Raw genomic sequence first — 16,658 nt, 5'->3', positions numbered from 1 at the left:
TTTTTCTAAGCTCAGATGGGGCTGTGTAGTTTGGAGATTCTGCAGAGACTTGGGCGGGATGGGATCTTCAACCCTGTTTCCAGGTCTTATGAATAGCCAGCAGGTTGTGTGCCCAGGTGAATATAATGAGGGACTGGTGAGAGCAGAGGAGAGGAAGGTGGAGTGTGTGCAGCTGGCTGCTGGTTCAACACAGTGTGTGTGGAAAGCTGTCTGCCCTGGAAGACTACATCCCTGGTGTGGGGGGACTTCGTGCCTGACAGACTGGAAGGCTGGTAGACCTGAGGTGGCTAGCGAGTCCAAGGGGGCTGGAGGAAGTCAGTATTTAACACATGAAGAAAGGGGGGTGCAAGAAGGCATTGTAAGCCAAGACGCCAGCTAAACTCTATCAGTAATTAGAAATCAATCTAGCCCCTTGTCAGTGCAAATTAACCACTTAAGACCCGGACCTTTAGGCAGGTAAAGGACCTGGCCAGTTTTTGCGATTCGGCATTGCGTCTCTTTAACCGACAATTGCTCGGTCGTGCAACGTGGCTCCAAAACAAAATTGGCGTCCTTTTTTTCCCACAAAGAGAGCTTTCTTTTGGTGGTATTTGATCACCTCTGCGGTTTTTATTTTTTGCGCTATAAACAAAAATAGAGCGACAATTTTGAAAAAAAAACAATATTTTTTACTTTTTGCTATAATAAATGTCCCCCAAAAAATATATATATAAAAAAAATGTTTCCCTCAGTTTAGGCCGATACGTATTCTTATACCTATTTTTTTTTAAATTCAATACTTTTTTTTATTGTTTCCATACAAATACAGCAGAAAAAAATACAAATCCATATTTTATACTCAGTGCATTTTATGTGCTTACAAAAAATTGCAAAAAAGTTAAAAATATCCATCCCCTCCCCTCCCCTCCCTCCTATCTTATTTTAAAGTGCATACACGTTTTTTAGTTCTGTTCTTTTCCTTAAATTATTCTTTACCCATCTTTCCTTGATTAAAGTGAACGGCCTATTTTACATAACCAGTGCTCCCATATTGCATTACATTTTTTGAGGTTGCCCCGTCTAATCCATGTTCCCCTTTCCTTCCCAATTGTGCTGTTCATTACGTTAAACCATTCCTCTACTGTGGGTGGATTTTGTGCTTGCCATTTTAATGCTATCAGTTTCCTCACCTGGAACAGACATCTTATAGCTGCTTCTGATATATCCATCTGCCCCATTCTCTCTTCAATGATTCCAAAGGTTGCATTTATAATGTCCAGAATCTTAACCCAATATCTATGCAATTTTGGGCATTTCCACATCATATGGATGAGGTCCCCTGTGTTTTGACATCTGGGACATTTATCATCGGACTTCCATCCAAAAACATGTAATTTCTTGGGGGTGTAATAGACTCTATGGAGGAGGAATAAATGAGACCCGTTGTGACGGGGCTAATGAGACCATTGTCCCTAGTTCCAGTATCCTGTCCCATTGGTCATTCGTTATGAGTCCAATATTCTCCTTCCACCTCTGTTTGTTCCTGCTCAGCTTCTCTTTTCCTATTAACTGATCGCTAATCCGCTCATACAATTCTGAGATAAGACCTTTCAGAACCCCCGTCTTAATTAGTCTTTGGAGATGCGTGAGCTTTTGCCATCTTACCGGCTGTACTTTAAATTGGGCTTGTAATGCGTGTCTGACCTGCAAATAGGTAAAAAACATGGAGTTTGGGATGCTATATTCACTGCTTAGCTCTGAAAAGAGTTTTAATGTGCACCCTGTATACAGTTGTGCCACTCTAGTTATCCCACGTTTATCCCATTCTTTTAATTTTCCCATGGCCAAAATGTATTTTAAATTATTATTTTCCCATAATGGGGAGTATTATGTTAGTCCTTTATAGCCCAAAGCTGATTTTCCTGCTTGCCATATTCTTACCATCATCTTTACTGTTGGGTTTTTCACCGAGAAAGAGTTGGCCTCTAAGGTCTCTATTACAGATCTATGAGGAGACCCTCTTAATATAATTTTCCCACTTGCATTTCCACCCCTCTCTATACTACACCCCTCCAAATGCTGCAACTGTGCCGCCAAAAAGTAGCTATAAGGATGTGGGACCGCTAACCCTCCTCTTTTTGTTGGCAATTGCAACGTTCGGAGACTGATCCTTGCTTTTCCCTTTTTCCAGATTAGGGTCCTAAAGAGGGTCTCTATCTTTTTAAACCATCGGTTATCAATCCATACTGGGGAGTTGTGGAGTATATAAAGCAATTGTGGCATCCATATCATTTTGATGAGATTGCTGCGGCCGGCCACCGACAGTGGCAAATGTCCCCATATATCCGCTTTGCGTTTAAATTTACCCAGGAGTGGCACTAGATCATTTATAAATTGTTCTGGGTTACGTGTTACCACGATGCCCAGATATTCCATCTTCTCCCCGATTTTTAATTGAGGGATTCCTATCCCATCCATATTGCTTACCGGGTCCACTGGTAAGAGTGTTGATTTTTCCCAATTTATTACTAGGCCCGAGAATCGTCCGAACGCTTCTACTGTTTGAACTGCAGTTTTAAGGGAAGTTGTAGAGTTGCCCAAAAAAAGGAGGATATCGTCCGCATAAAGCGCGACTTTTTCCTCCTCTGCTCCTCTCTGGAACCCTTGTATTTCCTGTCTAGCTCTAATAGCAGCCGTCAAGGGCTCAATTGCCAGGGCGAATAGGAGGGGGGGACAGGGGACATCCCTGTCTCGTTCCTCTTTCCAATTCAAACGACTGTGAAGCTTCATTATTTATTTTTATTTTGGCCCTTGGGGAATTATACAAAAACTTTATCCATTTAATAAAGGATGGACCAAACCCAAACTTCTCCAGAGCATACCAGAGATAGTCCCCCCTCCAGACTATCAAAGGCCTTGGTGGCATCCAATGATAGATCTATCCTATCTCCCCCATTCTCCGTCGGAGTCTGTAAGTTTAGGTACAGCCTTCTTATATTTATACTCGTGGACCGATTTGGAATAAATCCAGATTGGTCTGGATGTATTAATTTCTGTATATATTTGTTTATGCTCGTTGCCAGTACCTTAGCCAATATTTTTACGTCTGAGCAAAGCAAAGATATCGGTCTATAAGATGATGTATCTAGTTGATCCTTCCCTTCCTTCTGGAGCACTATAATGATTGCTTCTAACATTGAGGGGGGTAGCCTTCCTCCTTCCATCGCCCATTTCAGCGTTTTTAGTAATTCCAGGAGCAACACCTCACCGTACTGCTTGTAAATCTCCGCTGGTAGGCCATCTGGCCCTGGGGACTTTTGGAGGGAAAGTCCTTTGACTGCCTGTTGTAGTTCCGATAATGTAATTGGGGATTCCATAGCATTTCTGTCCTCCTCTGTTAGAACTGGGGTTCCTATTCCTCTAAAGAATTCTTCCATTTGCACTTTAGCTTCCCCCTTTTTTGATCTATATAAATCTTTATAATATACTGCAAACGTGTCCACTATTACAGATGTTTCAGATGATATCCCACCTCCTACCATCCTAACTGCGGGAACATTAGAGGGCGCCATATTAGTTTTCGCTAGGAGGGCCAACGTATGGCCCACACTTTCTCCTTCCGAAAAAGCGCTCTGTTCCTGAAATAGACGCTTATTTTCAACTTTCTTGTTAACCACCAACTTATATTCCTGTTGCTTCTCCAACCATAGCCGTTGTTTAGTCAGTGTTGGATTTTCCACATATTGCTTTTCAGCCTCTAGAACCTCTTCCCTGATTGCATCCTCCCATTCCCTAGAGTTTCTCTTAATCTTAGCTACCTGCTGGATAAATATACCCCTGAGGAACGCCTTTAGGGCGTCCCACACCACTCCCTCTGGTGCTGTCCCCTGTGTTGAAGTCCAGGAATTCCCTTAATTTGATGCTAATTTCTTCTGGTTTTCCCATCACTTCTAATCAGAAGGGATTTATTTTCCAATTGCTTGGGGGACATTTTTTCCCTGTACTCAGTGACAGCACCAGAGGAGAGTGATCAGAAACCCCTCTTGGATAGTAGGATATTTTACTTACTACTTGTAAACTTGCACAGTTTCCCAGGGCCATGTCTATTCTTGATAGTGTAGAATATGTACTTGAAAAACAGGAGTACTGCCGCACATCTGGATGTTTCACCCTCCAAATGTCCCACCACCCAACCTCTTTCAAAAATTGACTTAGATGCCCTTCTCCTTCCCCTGGGCTCCATGTCCCCGGTGGAAATCTATCCATCGTTCTATTTAACACGTTATTTAAGTCTCCAACCACTAATACCGGAATATTTGCCACAAATTCCGCTAACTTATACAAAACCTCCATCTTGAAGGGAGGGGGTATATAAATATTAGCCAATACATATGGTACATTTTCTATCAAACAGTGCAGAAAAATATTGCGACCCAGTTCATCTATTCTTGACTCTATACATGCAAATGATACGCCTGTTTTTACCATTATGCTCACTCCTCTAGAATAGGAAGAGTGGACAGAATGGTACTGGCTTTGATATTTTTTTTTATTAACCAATTTTAACTTAGTTTCTTTGGCCAAGTGGGTCTCTTGAATACATATCGCCTCCACCCCATACCACTCCAGGGTAGTCAAAACTGCAGCTTTTTTCACTGGGTCCCCCATCCCCTGAACATTCCAGGAGCCTATATTTATCATTTTACGTCTCATACCCAGCCAAACATATCAGACAAAAAAAAATAGACCCTTAACATCATATAAAAATAAAAAAAAAATTGTATACCATTTTTAACTCTACCTAGGAAAAGAAACCATTTAAATGTACATTCATGTACATTGCCTTCTCTTGTGCTTAATACGTGATACTTGTGCTCTGATCTATACCTATTTTTGGTAAAAAAAAATAATTGCAATAAGCGTTTATCGATTTGTAAATGCTATACATTTTGCGCAAACCAAATAGGGGATAGTTTTATTGCATTTTTATTAATTATTATTTTTTTTACTACTAATGGTGGCGATCAGCGATTTTTTTCATGACTGCGACGTTATGGCCGACACATCGGACAATTTTGACACATTTTTGGGACCATTGTCATTTTCACAGCAAAAAATGCATTAAAAATGCATTGTTTACTGTGAAAAATGACAATTGCAGTTTGGGAGTTAACCACTAGGGGGTGCTGAAGGAGTTAAGTGTGACCTCATCTGTGTTTCTAACTGTAGGGGGGAGGGCTGGACGTGTGACGTCATTGATCACGTTTCCCTATATTAGGGAACACACGATCAATGACAGCGCCACAGTGAAGAACTGGTAAGCTGTGTTTTCACACAGCTCTCCCCGTTCTTCAGCTTCGGACCGATCGCGGGACTCCAGCGGCGATCGGGTCCACAGGTCCCGCGGTCACGGAGCTTCGGACCGCCCGCGACCCACGGCTGGGCACTTAAAGAGGACGTACAGGTACGTGCTTGTGCCCAGCTGTGCCATTCTGCCAACGTATATCTGCAGGAGGCGGTCCTTAACCACTTAAGCCCCGGACCAATATGTTGCCTAAAGACCCAAGGGGTTTTTACAGTTCGGGACTGCGTCGCTTTGACAATTGCGCGGTCGTGCGACGTGGCTCCCAAACAAAATTGGCGTCCTTTTTTCCCCACAAATAGATCTTTCTTTTGGTGGTATTTGATCACCTCTGCGGTTTTTATTTTTTGCGCTATAAACAAAAATAGAGCGACAATTTTGAAAAAAAATCAATATTTTTTACTTTTTGCTATAATAAATATCCCCCAAAAACATATATATATATATAAAAAAAAAATTAATTTCCTCAGTTTAGGCCGATACGTATTCTTCTACTTATTTTTGGTAAAAAAAAAAAAATCGCAATAATCGTTTATCGGTTGGTTTGCGCAAAATTTATAGCGTTTACAAAATAGGGGATAGTTTTATTGCATTTTTATTTTTTTTACTACTAATGGCGGCAATCAGCGTTTTTTTTCGTGACTGCGACATTATGGCGGACACTTCGGACAATTTTGACACATTTTTGGGACCATTGTCATTTTCACAGCAAAAAATGCATTTATATTGCATTTATTTTGAAAATGACAGTTGCAGTTTGGGAGTTAAACACAGGGGGCGCTGAAACATTTAGGGTTTACTTTGTGTGTGTTTACAACTGTAGGGGGGTGTGGCTGTAGAACTAACATCATCGACCGAGTCTCCCTAATAAAAGGGATCACTCGATCGATGCGCCGCCATAGTGAAGCACGGGGAAGCCGTGTTTACATACGGCTCTCCCCGTTCTTCAGCTCTGGGGAGCGATCGCGACGGGGCGGCTATAAACGAATAGCCGCGCCGTCGTCCCGGATCACTCCCCGAGGCTTACCGACCGCCGCATGTACCGGGGGGGGGTCCCGATCGGACCCCCGACCCACGTCAAGCAGAGGACGTACAGGTACGTGCATGTGCCTGTCCGTGCCATTCTGCTGACGTATATTTACATAAGGCGGTCCTTAAGTGATTAAAGAGGAGTTCCACCTAAAAATGTAACTTCCTCTTAACCCACTCCTCGCCCCCTTACATGCCACATTTGGCATGTAATTTTTTTTGGGGGGGGAGTGGGGGCTTCAGGAGAAGGACTTCCTGTCCCACTTCCTCCTTCTGCCAAGGGTCTGGAAAGGCGATTAGCTTAATCGCCTTTTCACAGCCCCTCCCTGTAGGCGAGCGCCTGTCCAATCGGACGGCGCCGTGGGTGCCCGGCCGTGAAGCCGAAAGCTGTCACGGACGGGTGCCCACAGTGACAATGAAGACACCAGCTGGGGAGGGGGGGAGAGGAGCGGAGCCCCGGCCGGCGCGTCGCTGGAACAGGTAAGTGTCAGTTTATTAAAAGCCAGCAGCTACACTTTTTGTAGCTGCTGACTTTTAATAAACTTAAAAAATGTGGAAAACCCCTTTAAGTGGTTAAGATCAGCTGGTTCAGTCTCAACTGATGGTCTATAAAAAGGTGTGTCATTACCAAGGTGTCACACAAGAAACATCTCATGATGGGTAAAAGGAAAGCGCTCTCTCAAAACCTTTGCAACCTTATTGTTGCCAAACATATTGATGGCATCGATTATAGAAGGATTTTTAAACATCTGAAAGTTCCAGTGAGCGATGTTGGGGCCGTAATCCAGAAGTGGAAAGAACATAAATTTAACCATAAACCGACTACAACCAGGTGCTTCTAGCAAGATTTCTGGCAGAGGAGTGAAAAGAATTCTCAGAAAAGTTGTTTAAGAGCCAAGGACTACTTGAGGAGAGCGTCAGAAAGACCTGGAATTAGCAAGTACAATGGTTTCAAAGGAAGCAATAAGTAATGCACTTCATGGCCTGTATGCACGCTCACCATGCAAGACTCCATTGCTGAAGAAAAAGCATGTTGAAGCTTGTTTAAAGTTGCTGCTCATCATTTAGTCAAGCCTGTGAAATATTGTGAGAATATAGTCCGGTCAGACGAGACCAAAATTGAACTTTGGGAGGTCAAATGGTACTGCACATCACCCCAAAAACACCATACCAACAGTAAACATCATGGCGTGGGGTTGTTTTTCAGCATATGATACTGGCAAACTTCATATCATTGAAGGAAGGATGATTGAAAAATGTACCAAGACATTCTTGATTAAAATCTGCTGCCATTTACCACAATGATAAAGATGAAATGAGGGTGGACATTTCAGCAAGACAATGATCCCAAAGCCAAGGAAACTCTCAATTGGTTTCAAAGGAAGAAAATAAAGCTGCTAGAATGGCCCAGCCAATAACCTAACTTGAATCCAATAGAAAATCTATGGAAAGAACTAAAGTGGTCCATGGAACCTTCAAAATTTGAAGATAGTTTGTGTGGAAGAATGGGACAAATACAAACCTGAGTAGTGCACGCGACAAGGTCTCCCAACAAAAGATTTGGTACGAAATATTAAATACATTTCAGTTACCATGGTCAATACTTTTTCCCTGTGTCATTCTATTTTATTACACGTAACGTAACATCAGAAGTTATTTGTTTTGGTTTCTTTGTACGTATAGATTGCATGGGTTGTTACCGACATGGTGAAAATTTCACGTCAATGGCACCTTTAGAAATATATTTACCTAGAAAAATAGTGACGTTCTCAATACTTATTTTACCCCTGTTAAAATGTCAGGTTCTGTGATAAAAAAATTAGACAAAGATAAATAATTTCAGAACTTTTTCCACCTTAAAGCGGAGCTCCACCCTAAAGTGGAACTCACGCTGATCGGAACCCGCCCCCCCTCCGGTGTCACATTTGACACCTTACAGGGGGAGGGGGTGCAAATACCTGTCTAAAGACAGGTATTTGCACCCACTTCCGGCCACACGTCTCGGGCAAAAGACGGGTTTTTCCAGACTTCCCGTCTGTCCCCCGTTGTGTGCTGGAACACTCGGGCTCCCAGCACACAGCGTGTGAGCCAATCGGCGGGCGCAGCGCGACTCGCGCATGCGCCGTAGGGAACCGGGTAGTGAAGCCGGAGCGCTTCACTTCCTGGTTCCCTCACGGAGGATGGCGGGGGGAGCAGCAGAGAGACGAGCGATCGCTTGTCCTCTGCTGCGGACGGCGCTGGACTCCAGGACAGGTAAGTGTCCTAATATTAAAAGTCAGCAGCTGCAGTATTTGTAGCTGCTGGCTTTTAATATTTTTTTTTTACTGGCACATCCGCTTTAAGGCTGGGTTCACACTATTGCCGTATGTGGCTCAAAGCATAGGTCCGGTGCCTATGATTAACCCCAAAGTTCAGCTGTTCTAGTAGGTCTTTCCTGTTAAAAGGTATCAGTCAGGAGAAGGGTACAAAAGAATTTCCAAGGCATTAGATATACCATGGAACACAGTGAAGACAGCCATCGTCAAGTGGAGAAAATTTGGTACAACAGTGACATTACCAAGAACTGGGACGTTCCTCCACAGTTGATGAAAGGACAATAAAACTGGTCAGGGAGGCTGCCAAGAGGCTTACAGCAACATTAAAAGGAGCTGCATAAATATCTGGCAAGTACTGGCTGTGTGGCACATCTGACAACAATCTCCCGTATTCTTAAAATGTATGGGCTATAGAATGCAGATGGCTATACAGACTATAGCCCTATATTGCAAAATGACACGTATACTGAGTTGGCCAAGTTACAGTCTGGGGCTAGATGGAGGGAGTATGGGATTACGCATTTTAAACACATATTCAGCCATGGAGTACTACGCTCGTTTACTGATATAAGGGAGGCGTTTGGCCTTCCACAATCAATGTATTTCTCTCATTTACAATTGCTTCATGCAGTGGCGGCACAGGGTCGCGCCTTTGAGTGGCATCTGTCGCCGACTCCTGTGTTTGATCTCTTGAGGGATGCTGGGTCGTCAAAAGGCTTTATTTCCCAGTGTTATGCCATTCTGTTACAGTTTGTGATGAAACAGCATCCCCTGAAGATAAGAGAGAAATGGGAGGTGTACGTTGGCCAGTTAGATGAAGAACAGTGAGAAGAGATTTTCCAGGCAGTGGGTAGGTGCTCGCTGAATGTTTCCCAAAGGCTCAGCCAGCTGTATATACTGCTGCGGACTTACTACATCCCTCACAGACTACACCGGATGAATTCACAGCTTGACCCCACATGTACGCGGTGCAAAAGAAATCATGGAGATCTGGTCCATATGTTGTGGAGGTGCCCCAAGCTTCACACGTACTGGGCGGGTGTGGTGACCACATTTAATTCAGTGTTCGGGGTGTCTCTCCCACAGGACCCGAGGGCCTGTCTCTTGGGTGCTTTGGAAAAGTACGAATGGGAGGAGGATAGCAGGGAGGCCGTACACAGAGTATTGTTCCAGGCGAGGAAACTTATTATGGTACACTGGAAGGATGAGACTCCCCCGACCTTGACAGAATGGATTTCTAACATTGGGACACTACTGAGAATGGAGAAACTGATATATCAACATAGGGGTAGTGCTCACAAGTTCGAGAAGGTATGGACTAGATGGCTGGATGTGCCAGGATTGGCCCCTGGTGAACTTAGTGGCTGATAGACTATTGGGCATTAATGTTGAGCGAGATATGGTTTATGTGATCTAATATGCGAGAGAATATGGTGATGTAAGGAGGGTTGGTCGGCTCGGATTCCGGATTAGATTTGATTTGTTTGTGTATACCGTAGTTTTTGTTTTATTTCTTTCCCCGCAATGTTAAGGTGACTTTGTATGCCTTGTACCTCTGAAAACTGAATAAAACTTTGTTGGATTAAAAAAAAAAATGTCTAGGCTATGGGGTAGAGTGGCAAGACAGAAGCTTTTTCTTATGAAGAAAAACAACCAAGTCGGCTGAAACTTAGCTGCAGCACGGTGGCCAAGACCATACAGCGGTTTAACAGGACAGGTTCCACTCAGAACAGGCATCACCATGGTAGACCAAAGAAGTTGAGTGCATGTGCTCAGCATCCTATTCAGAGGTTGGATGAGGAGGGACATGCTGACGTCACAGCGCTATCGTAAGCCTACGGCTTTCTTTTAACATGCGAGTTGCCATCGGTTATGATGTAAGTGCAATACGTTTTTTATGAATAAAACATTAGTTGGGTTTTACACTATGGCAAGTTTTCTTTCCCTCTGGATCAACTGCCACGGTGTCGAAGTGATTATCCATGAACAATGGAACGTTACCTGCTTGCTTCTCCCTGCCTGAGTGTCTGCCTTCCCTGAGCATTGTCTGACATTATATGAGGAAAAGGCCCTGGCTGGGTATTAGCCACAGGCATCTTAGCTTGTGTTAGTTGGTAATCACACATTCTATGTGGTGGTGAATATTCACTCTGTCAGCCATATCAGCATTTTCATGTGGATTACTATTCTGCAGTATATGTTGGACATCTAGTTTATGCTATATACGGATGGATGTTATTTTTTACCTTTATGGACATTACCATCTATATACAGTTTGTGTGCGTCTCTCTCTCTATCCATCTATACACACACAGTACAGGACCCACTGTGACTGGCCCTGGTAGTACCATGTGATCGCTGTGACCAATCACAGAGATCAAACAGTAAGCAAGGCATCATGAATGAAAGCCTTGCTTACTATTGTAACTGTGATTGCCGGTGGACACAGTTACAGATCGCGCAGCAGCGCAGTTACAAGGCACAGTTCTGGAAGGACATAGGGGTACATCCTCCTGGAACTAGAGAGCACCCACTCAATTCACAGGTGTATACTGAACCGCTTAGACGATAAATTAGCAGCATGGAACATCACACCGTTTAACATTTCACAAAAAAAATGTAGGAGTAAGTACATAGCTATGTGCACAACTTATTCATTCACTTTTACTTTTCCATTATTTTACTTACTCAGGAATATGATCAGGCCCTCTTCGAGCATCCACAAAACTGTAACATCTAAATCCCCTTTTCTGACAATACTCATTAAATCTTCCTACGTAGTTTGGGAACTCCTAATATATAGAAGGGAAAAATACTATTAAACCAATTTGGGCCATTAGAATACAACAAAATAAAACAAAAAACAAACAAAAAAAACTGAAAGAAGAATAAAAAATTTAAAATAAATACAGTACATACCTCCAATTTACTTGCGACACCATTTACTGTACTGTGTTCAGTGCTGCAATGGAGGAACATTACATCAATCATACTTGTATAGCAATTCTGGAATAATTAGGTTATAAAATACTCTTAAAATACACTTTCACCCAAAAACTTGTTTATGAAGCTATGAATAACCACTTCATCTAATCACAACTGTACACCCCCACCCCTATGGACCAGAGCAATTTTCAAATTTCTGCTATAGACCTGTTTATTCGACAATCGCGTTGTCGTTTCCTAAAGATGAATGACATTTTTCACAAAGTTACATTGGTTGCATTTTCATTGAGAATAGTGCCCATGCCAAGCGACCAACCTCCTGTGTTCACAATGCGAGGAACTCGAAAGATAGTGAAGCTCCCTAGAGTAGTAATGTCAACTACAGTGATTTCCTGCTTGTAGACTAGAGGGATCACATTAGTTAAAGCTGGAATTTTTCTTTAAAGTGGATGTAAACGATCCATACATCCAGTGAAGTGAACAGCCTCAGATGATACACAGAGATTAACCAAATCTCCCTACATAGGTTTTATATGTATATCTGCTGTCTTCACAATTATATACGGTTTAGAAAGTTCATATTTTGTTAGGAGATTTTCTCATCCTGGTTAACACAGAGTGTGATGTCTGGGCATACAGCCACGATAGCCAAAATTGCTAAATTGAGGAAAGACACACACCCTCTCTCCTCATAGGCAGAGACTCTCAGAGCTGTTTTGTAATAGGAGCTGCTCTCTGCTACTCTATTTTAGCAACCTCCTTTGACAAAAGATTCAGGCTGTTTTTGTCTAAAAAGTCAAAAACTATGTCAGAGTTCTCAGGCTGATAACAGAGGAACCGTTCAGAAGAGAGCTAAAAGACTTCGCTCATTACAAAGGAGATACCAAAATACTGCAGATATATGTGCCCAGCTCAAATTTCATGAATCGGGTTTACACCAGAGGCGAATCAGTTTGCATGAGTAGCTGAGTAGCGCTATACAAGTCATTCACTCATTCATTCATTCATTCACATCCACTTTAAAGGGTGAGTTCACATTTACAGAAAATTCTGTAAAGGGGGGAAATTACACAGGACCTCCTGCTCATCCATCCCTCCCCCCCCCCCCCCCGCTGACCTGGACCGTGGCAATCTCTCGTTCTGAGCCCCGGTATATCCACGTTAGGAGTCTGGGGCTCAGAAATTCCCTCAGCATCCACATGTCTTCTCAGCTGACAGGATGGGCTATGTGGCTTCGGATTGGTCCACACCACCCATGTGATGGTGCTGACCAATTAGAATGCTCCGAAACGTCCCTTATGGACGAGGCACGTTTGGACATTCAGCTGAGGGGATTTCTAAGACCCAGACACTGACGCGGAAATACCGGGGCTCAGAACCGGAGATTGCGTGGTCCAGGTCAGCGCAGCTGGGGGTGAGAAGGGGGTCCTGTGTAAGTTCACCTTACAACTTACACAAGTAACACATATATTGCTTTTTTTTTTTTTTAAACCAGACTTTTTGAGATGGTCTTGCAAAAAAATTTTTTTTGTGTGCAATTCCTTAAAAGCAGAACTCCGGGATCTGCAAAAAAATCCCCCATTAGTACACTCACCTATACAAAACACTAAACAGTTATTACATTTGTGAAATTCCTCATCGCCAAAGAGAAAAGTCTAATTGAAATTTTCAGGAAGTCATCTCTGGAATAAAAAAAAAACATATGTTCTGTCAAAGACTCCTGTTACACCACGGATTGCATAATATCCTCTCTACTCACTTTAATGAAACTAGACTTCCTATCATGCTTTGGGAATTGCAGTGAATGTGGGAGGGTACACTAGGCCAGACACGTTCGGAGCCGTAGTGTAATGGAGGTGGAGGACAGACATGACAGGGTACAGGGAACAGGCGGAGGAGAAGAGGTTAAAATTGGTGGGGGTGTTAGAGTTTCCTGAGAACTTACCCGATTGGAGTAGCTGGGAAGTAGGGAGGAGTTGCTGGATAGTGAGGAGAAGGTGGAGGAGGGGCATCAGGAGTCTGGGGGAAGAAGCCGAGAGAGAAAGTCACAGGAGAGTGCTGCGTCTGTTTTCCCTGTGGAGAGATAGAGAGGGCTGCCATGAGTGAGGTAGCTAGTTTGCTAGAGCAGCTTAAGGCTGCTGTGGAGCTACACGGCGCTGACTGGCTGCAGAGCCAAATCACAGAGTCTCTTGCGGGGGGTGCAGCAGGCCCCGGCCAGCACGAGGCCTGCTTCCGCGCGAGGCGGTCGATACCGCCGGAGCGCTTTTCTCCAGAGACTACCCCCAGGTCCCAGCGCCGCATCCGGAGTCCCAGTCGGGAGGGTGCAGGGCTCGCTGTGCGTAGAGGCCCCAAGGCTGTCCAGGCCTTTGTCCCCGGTTCTCACAAGGGCACAGGTCCACGCGGCGGCTCCCCCTAGCGGGGCATCGGGCGGCTCGGCGGGGGAAGGACCCATCTACAGGCGCCGGCCTTGCGGGGAGTTCAGGCGGCGGCCTAGCACGCGGTGTCGGCGTGGCTAGCGGTGGATCAGGAGCGGCACACGTCCAGTCACGACAGTCGGGAGGTCCCGCCTCCAGGCCTCTGTCGGAGCCTGGGAGGGTAGGCCGGAGAGGAAGCGGAGCTCAGGCTGCGGCTGCGGTGCTGAGGGATGACCTGATAGAAGAATTCAGCAGCGATGGAGATGAGAGCCCTCGGGGGGGGGGGGGGGGCGCCCCCACACCTTTCGCAACGCCAGCTGTGCCCAGCGGTCTGGGAGGAAGTCGAGTGGAGCGTCATCGACCACGCGGGCAGGCGGTGGGTTCCAGCAGCAGCGAAGAGGGGGAGCTGCCGGAGGGCCCCCTGGAGGATGGACGGGCGGCGAGCACTTCGGCTGGAGGACCGGGACGGCCGCGCCGAACAGGTAAGACAGCAGCGCACCACACTGCGGGGGGAGGGTTAGGGTCACAGGAGATAGTGGGGGGGTGGCGGTCCTTAGTCCCACGGGGGAAGGGGGGGTGTGGGATGCTTTGCGGGAACTGTTACGCAGATTAGATGGTAGTGCTCCCCAGGCCCGCTCGGTCCCTGGGTCCCTAATAGTCCGGTCGTTTCCCCCGTAGCGTTTGCCCCTTCCCCGCAGCCGGTGCGGTCGGCGGCTGTTACCCCCCCTGTTCAGGTGCCACCCGCAACTGGGGTGGCGGAGACGCAGGCGGAGAAGGACGGCGAGGGACCTACTGCGGAGCGGAAGGATAAGGACAAAGACGGGGACAAGGTGAGAGTGGACGACGCAGCCCGGGGCGAAATTTACATCTGCTTTGAGGGGCCGTTGGGTGCCCATTTGAAGCCGGAAGTGCGGGAAAAAATCCGGAAAGACGAGTTTGTGGAGATTTTTTCCCTACTTCCGCTGGAGAAATTTAATCTTGACCGGGTAAAACCGGACGAGAGTAAAAAGGATGAGGAAGAGAAACGCAGGTACAGGCTGATTCCGCGGACGTTTGACAATTGGCTGCAAGCTTTTGCGATTTTGGCTAGTGTGATCGGGGAAAAGGCCCCCGAGAACTGCTCGGCGTTGTTTTGCTACCTTGATGCCATTCATGAAGCGCATAGGGTATATGGGGGTTTGGCATGGCTGCGGTACGACGAACAGTTTCGTCAGTGCAAGGCGGTTCGTCCCTCCATTAGGTGGGACCATAAAGACATCAGCCTCTGGATGAGGTTGATGACCTCGTCCAGGGCTACGAGCCAGTCTTTTCCAGGGGGGGGCCGGCGGCGCTTCCTCCTCAGGATCGCCGGCCCTCAAAAAGAAAGGGGTGTGTTGGCAGTTCAACGACGGAACCTGCCGGTTTGGAGGATCGTGCCGCTTCAAGCATGAGTGTTCGGGGTGTGGTGGGGCCCATGCCTTCAATAAGCGTTTCAAGCAAGGAAAGGGACGGTCCGGAGAAGGCACTGGAAAAGGGAATGACGCCGGTGAGACTGGGAAGGATGCTGCCTTTTCTAAGTAAGTATCTGGATAGAGCGGCGGCGCGTCTGTTGGAAGCAGGTTTCAGGGAGGGGTTTGTGATTCCTAGTTCGCTGTCGGAGCTTCCTCCGGTGTCGGACAATTTACGGTCGGCTCTGCGCCATCAGGCGGTGGTGTCGGCCAAATTGGCCAAGGAGGTGGCGCTCGGCCGGATGGCCGGCCCATTTCAGGAGCCACCATTGCCCGGTTTGGTAGTTTCCCCGTTGGGTGTGGTTCCTAAAAAGGAGGCTGGGCAATTTCGGATGATTCATCATCTGTCATACCCGAAAGGGAGCTCGGTTAACGATGGTATCGATCCGCAGAGTTGTGCGGTTACCTATACATCGTTTGATGCGGCGGTCTCCTGGGTTAGGAAATACGGGAAGGGGGCCCTGATGGCGAAGACCGACGTGGAATCGGCTTTCAGGCTTCTGCCGGTACACCCCTCTAGTTTGCGTTTGCTGGGGTGTCATTGGCAAGGGGAGTATTTTGTTGATCGTTGCCTGCCGATGGGCTGTTCCATATCTTGTGCCCTGTTCGAGGCGTTTAGTTCATTTTTTGAATGGTCGGTAAGGGAGGTAGCGGGAGTGAATTCAGTCATCCATTATTTGGATGATTTTCTGTGCATAGGCCCCCCGGATTCGCGCTGTTGCGGGGTGTTGTTGGGGACAGTACAGTACTTGGCGGAGCGTTTTGGGATCCCCTTGGCGCCGGACAAGACGGAGGGCCCTGCGTCCGAGCTGGTGTTCTTGGGGATAACTATTGATTCCGTGGCTATGGAATGTAGGCTGCCGGAGGACAAGGTGGTGGCACTAAGGGAGGAGGTGGGTGCGGCACGGGTGAAGAGGAAGATTCGCTTAAAGGAGCTGCAATCCTTGTTGGGGAAATTAAATTTCGCCTGCAGGATCATCCCTATGGGGCGCATATTTTCCCGACGGCTTTCGGCGGCCACGTCAGGGGTTAAGGTGCCAAACCACTTTGTGCGATTGACCAATGACTTGAGACGACTTGAGGGTCTGGGGGACATTCCTTGATTCCTTCAATGGTCGTTCGATGT

General features: G+C 46.1%; 1 protein-coding gene across 3 annotated transcripts in view; it reads right to left on the bottom strand.

Annotated features, from left to right (window-relative positions):
* Nucleotides 1–16,658, bottom strand: part of LOC120937510 (interferon-induced, double-stranded RNA-activated protein kinase-like) — a 349,006-nt gene that overhangs the window by 229,112 nt on the left and 103,236 nt on the right. For all 3 annotated transcript variants that reach the window (XM_040350789.1, XM_040350790.1, XM_040350791.1), the window contains 2 exons: nucleotides 11,605–11,647; nucleotides 11,374–11,477 (listed from right to left, as the gene is read on the bottom strand). In XM_040350789.1, coding sequence (XP_040206723.1) covers nucleotides 11,374–11,477; nucleotides 11,605–11,647 — 147 coding nt within the window. The remainder of the gene's footprint in view (nucleotides 1–11,373; nucleotides 11,478–11,604; nucleotides 11,648–16,658) is intronic.

Source organism: Rana temporaria, chromosome 4, assembly GCF_905171775.1.
Source record: "Rana temporaria chromosome 4, aRanTem1.1, whole genome shotgun sequence".
Taxonomy (NCBI): Eukaryota; Metazoa; Chordata; class Amphibia; order Anura; family Ranidae; genus Rana; species Rana temporaria.
This window is presented reverse-complemented; position numbering and strand designations above follow the sequence as displayed.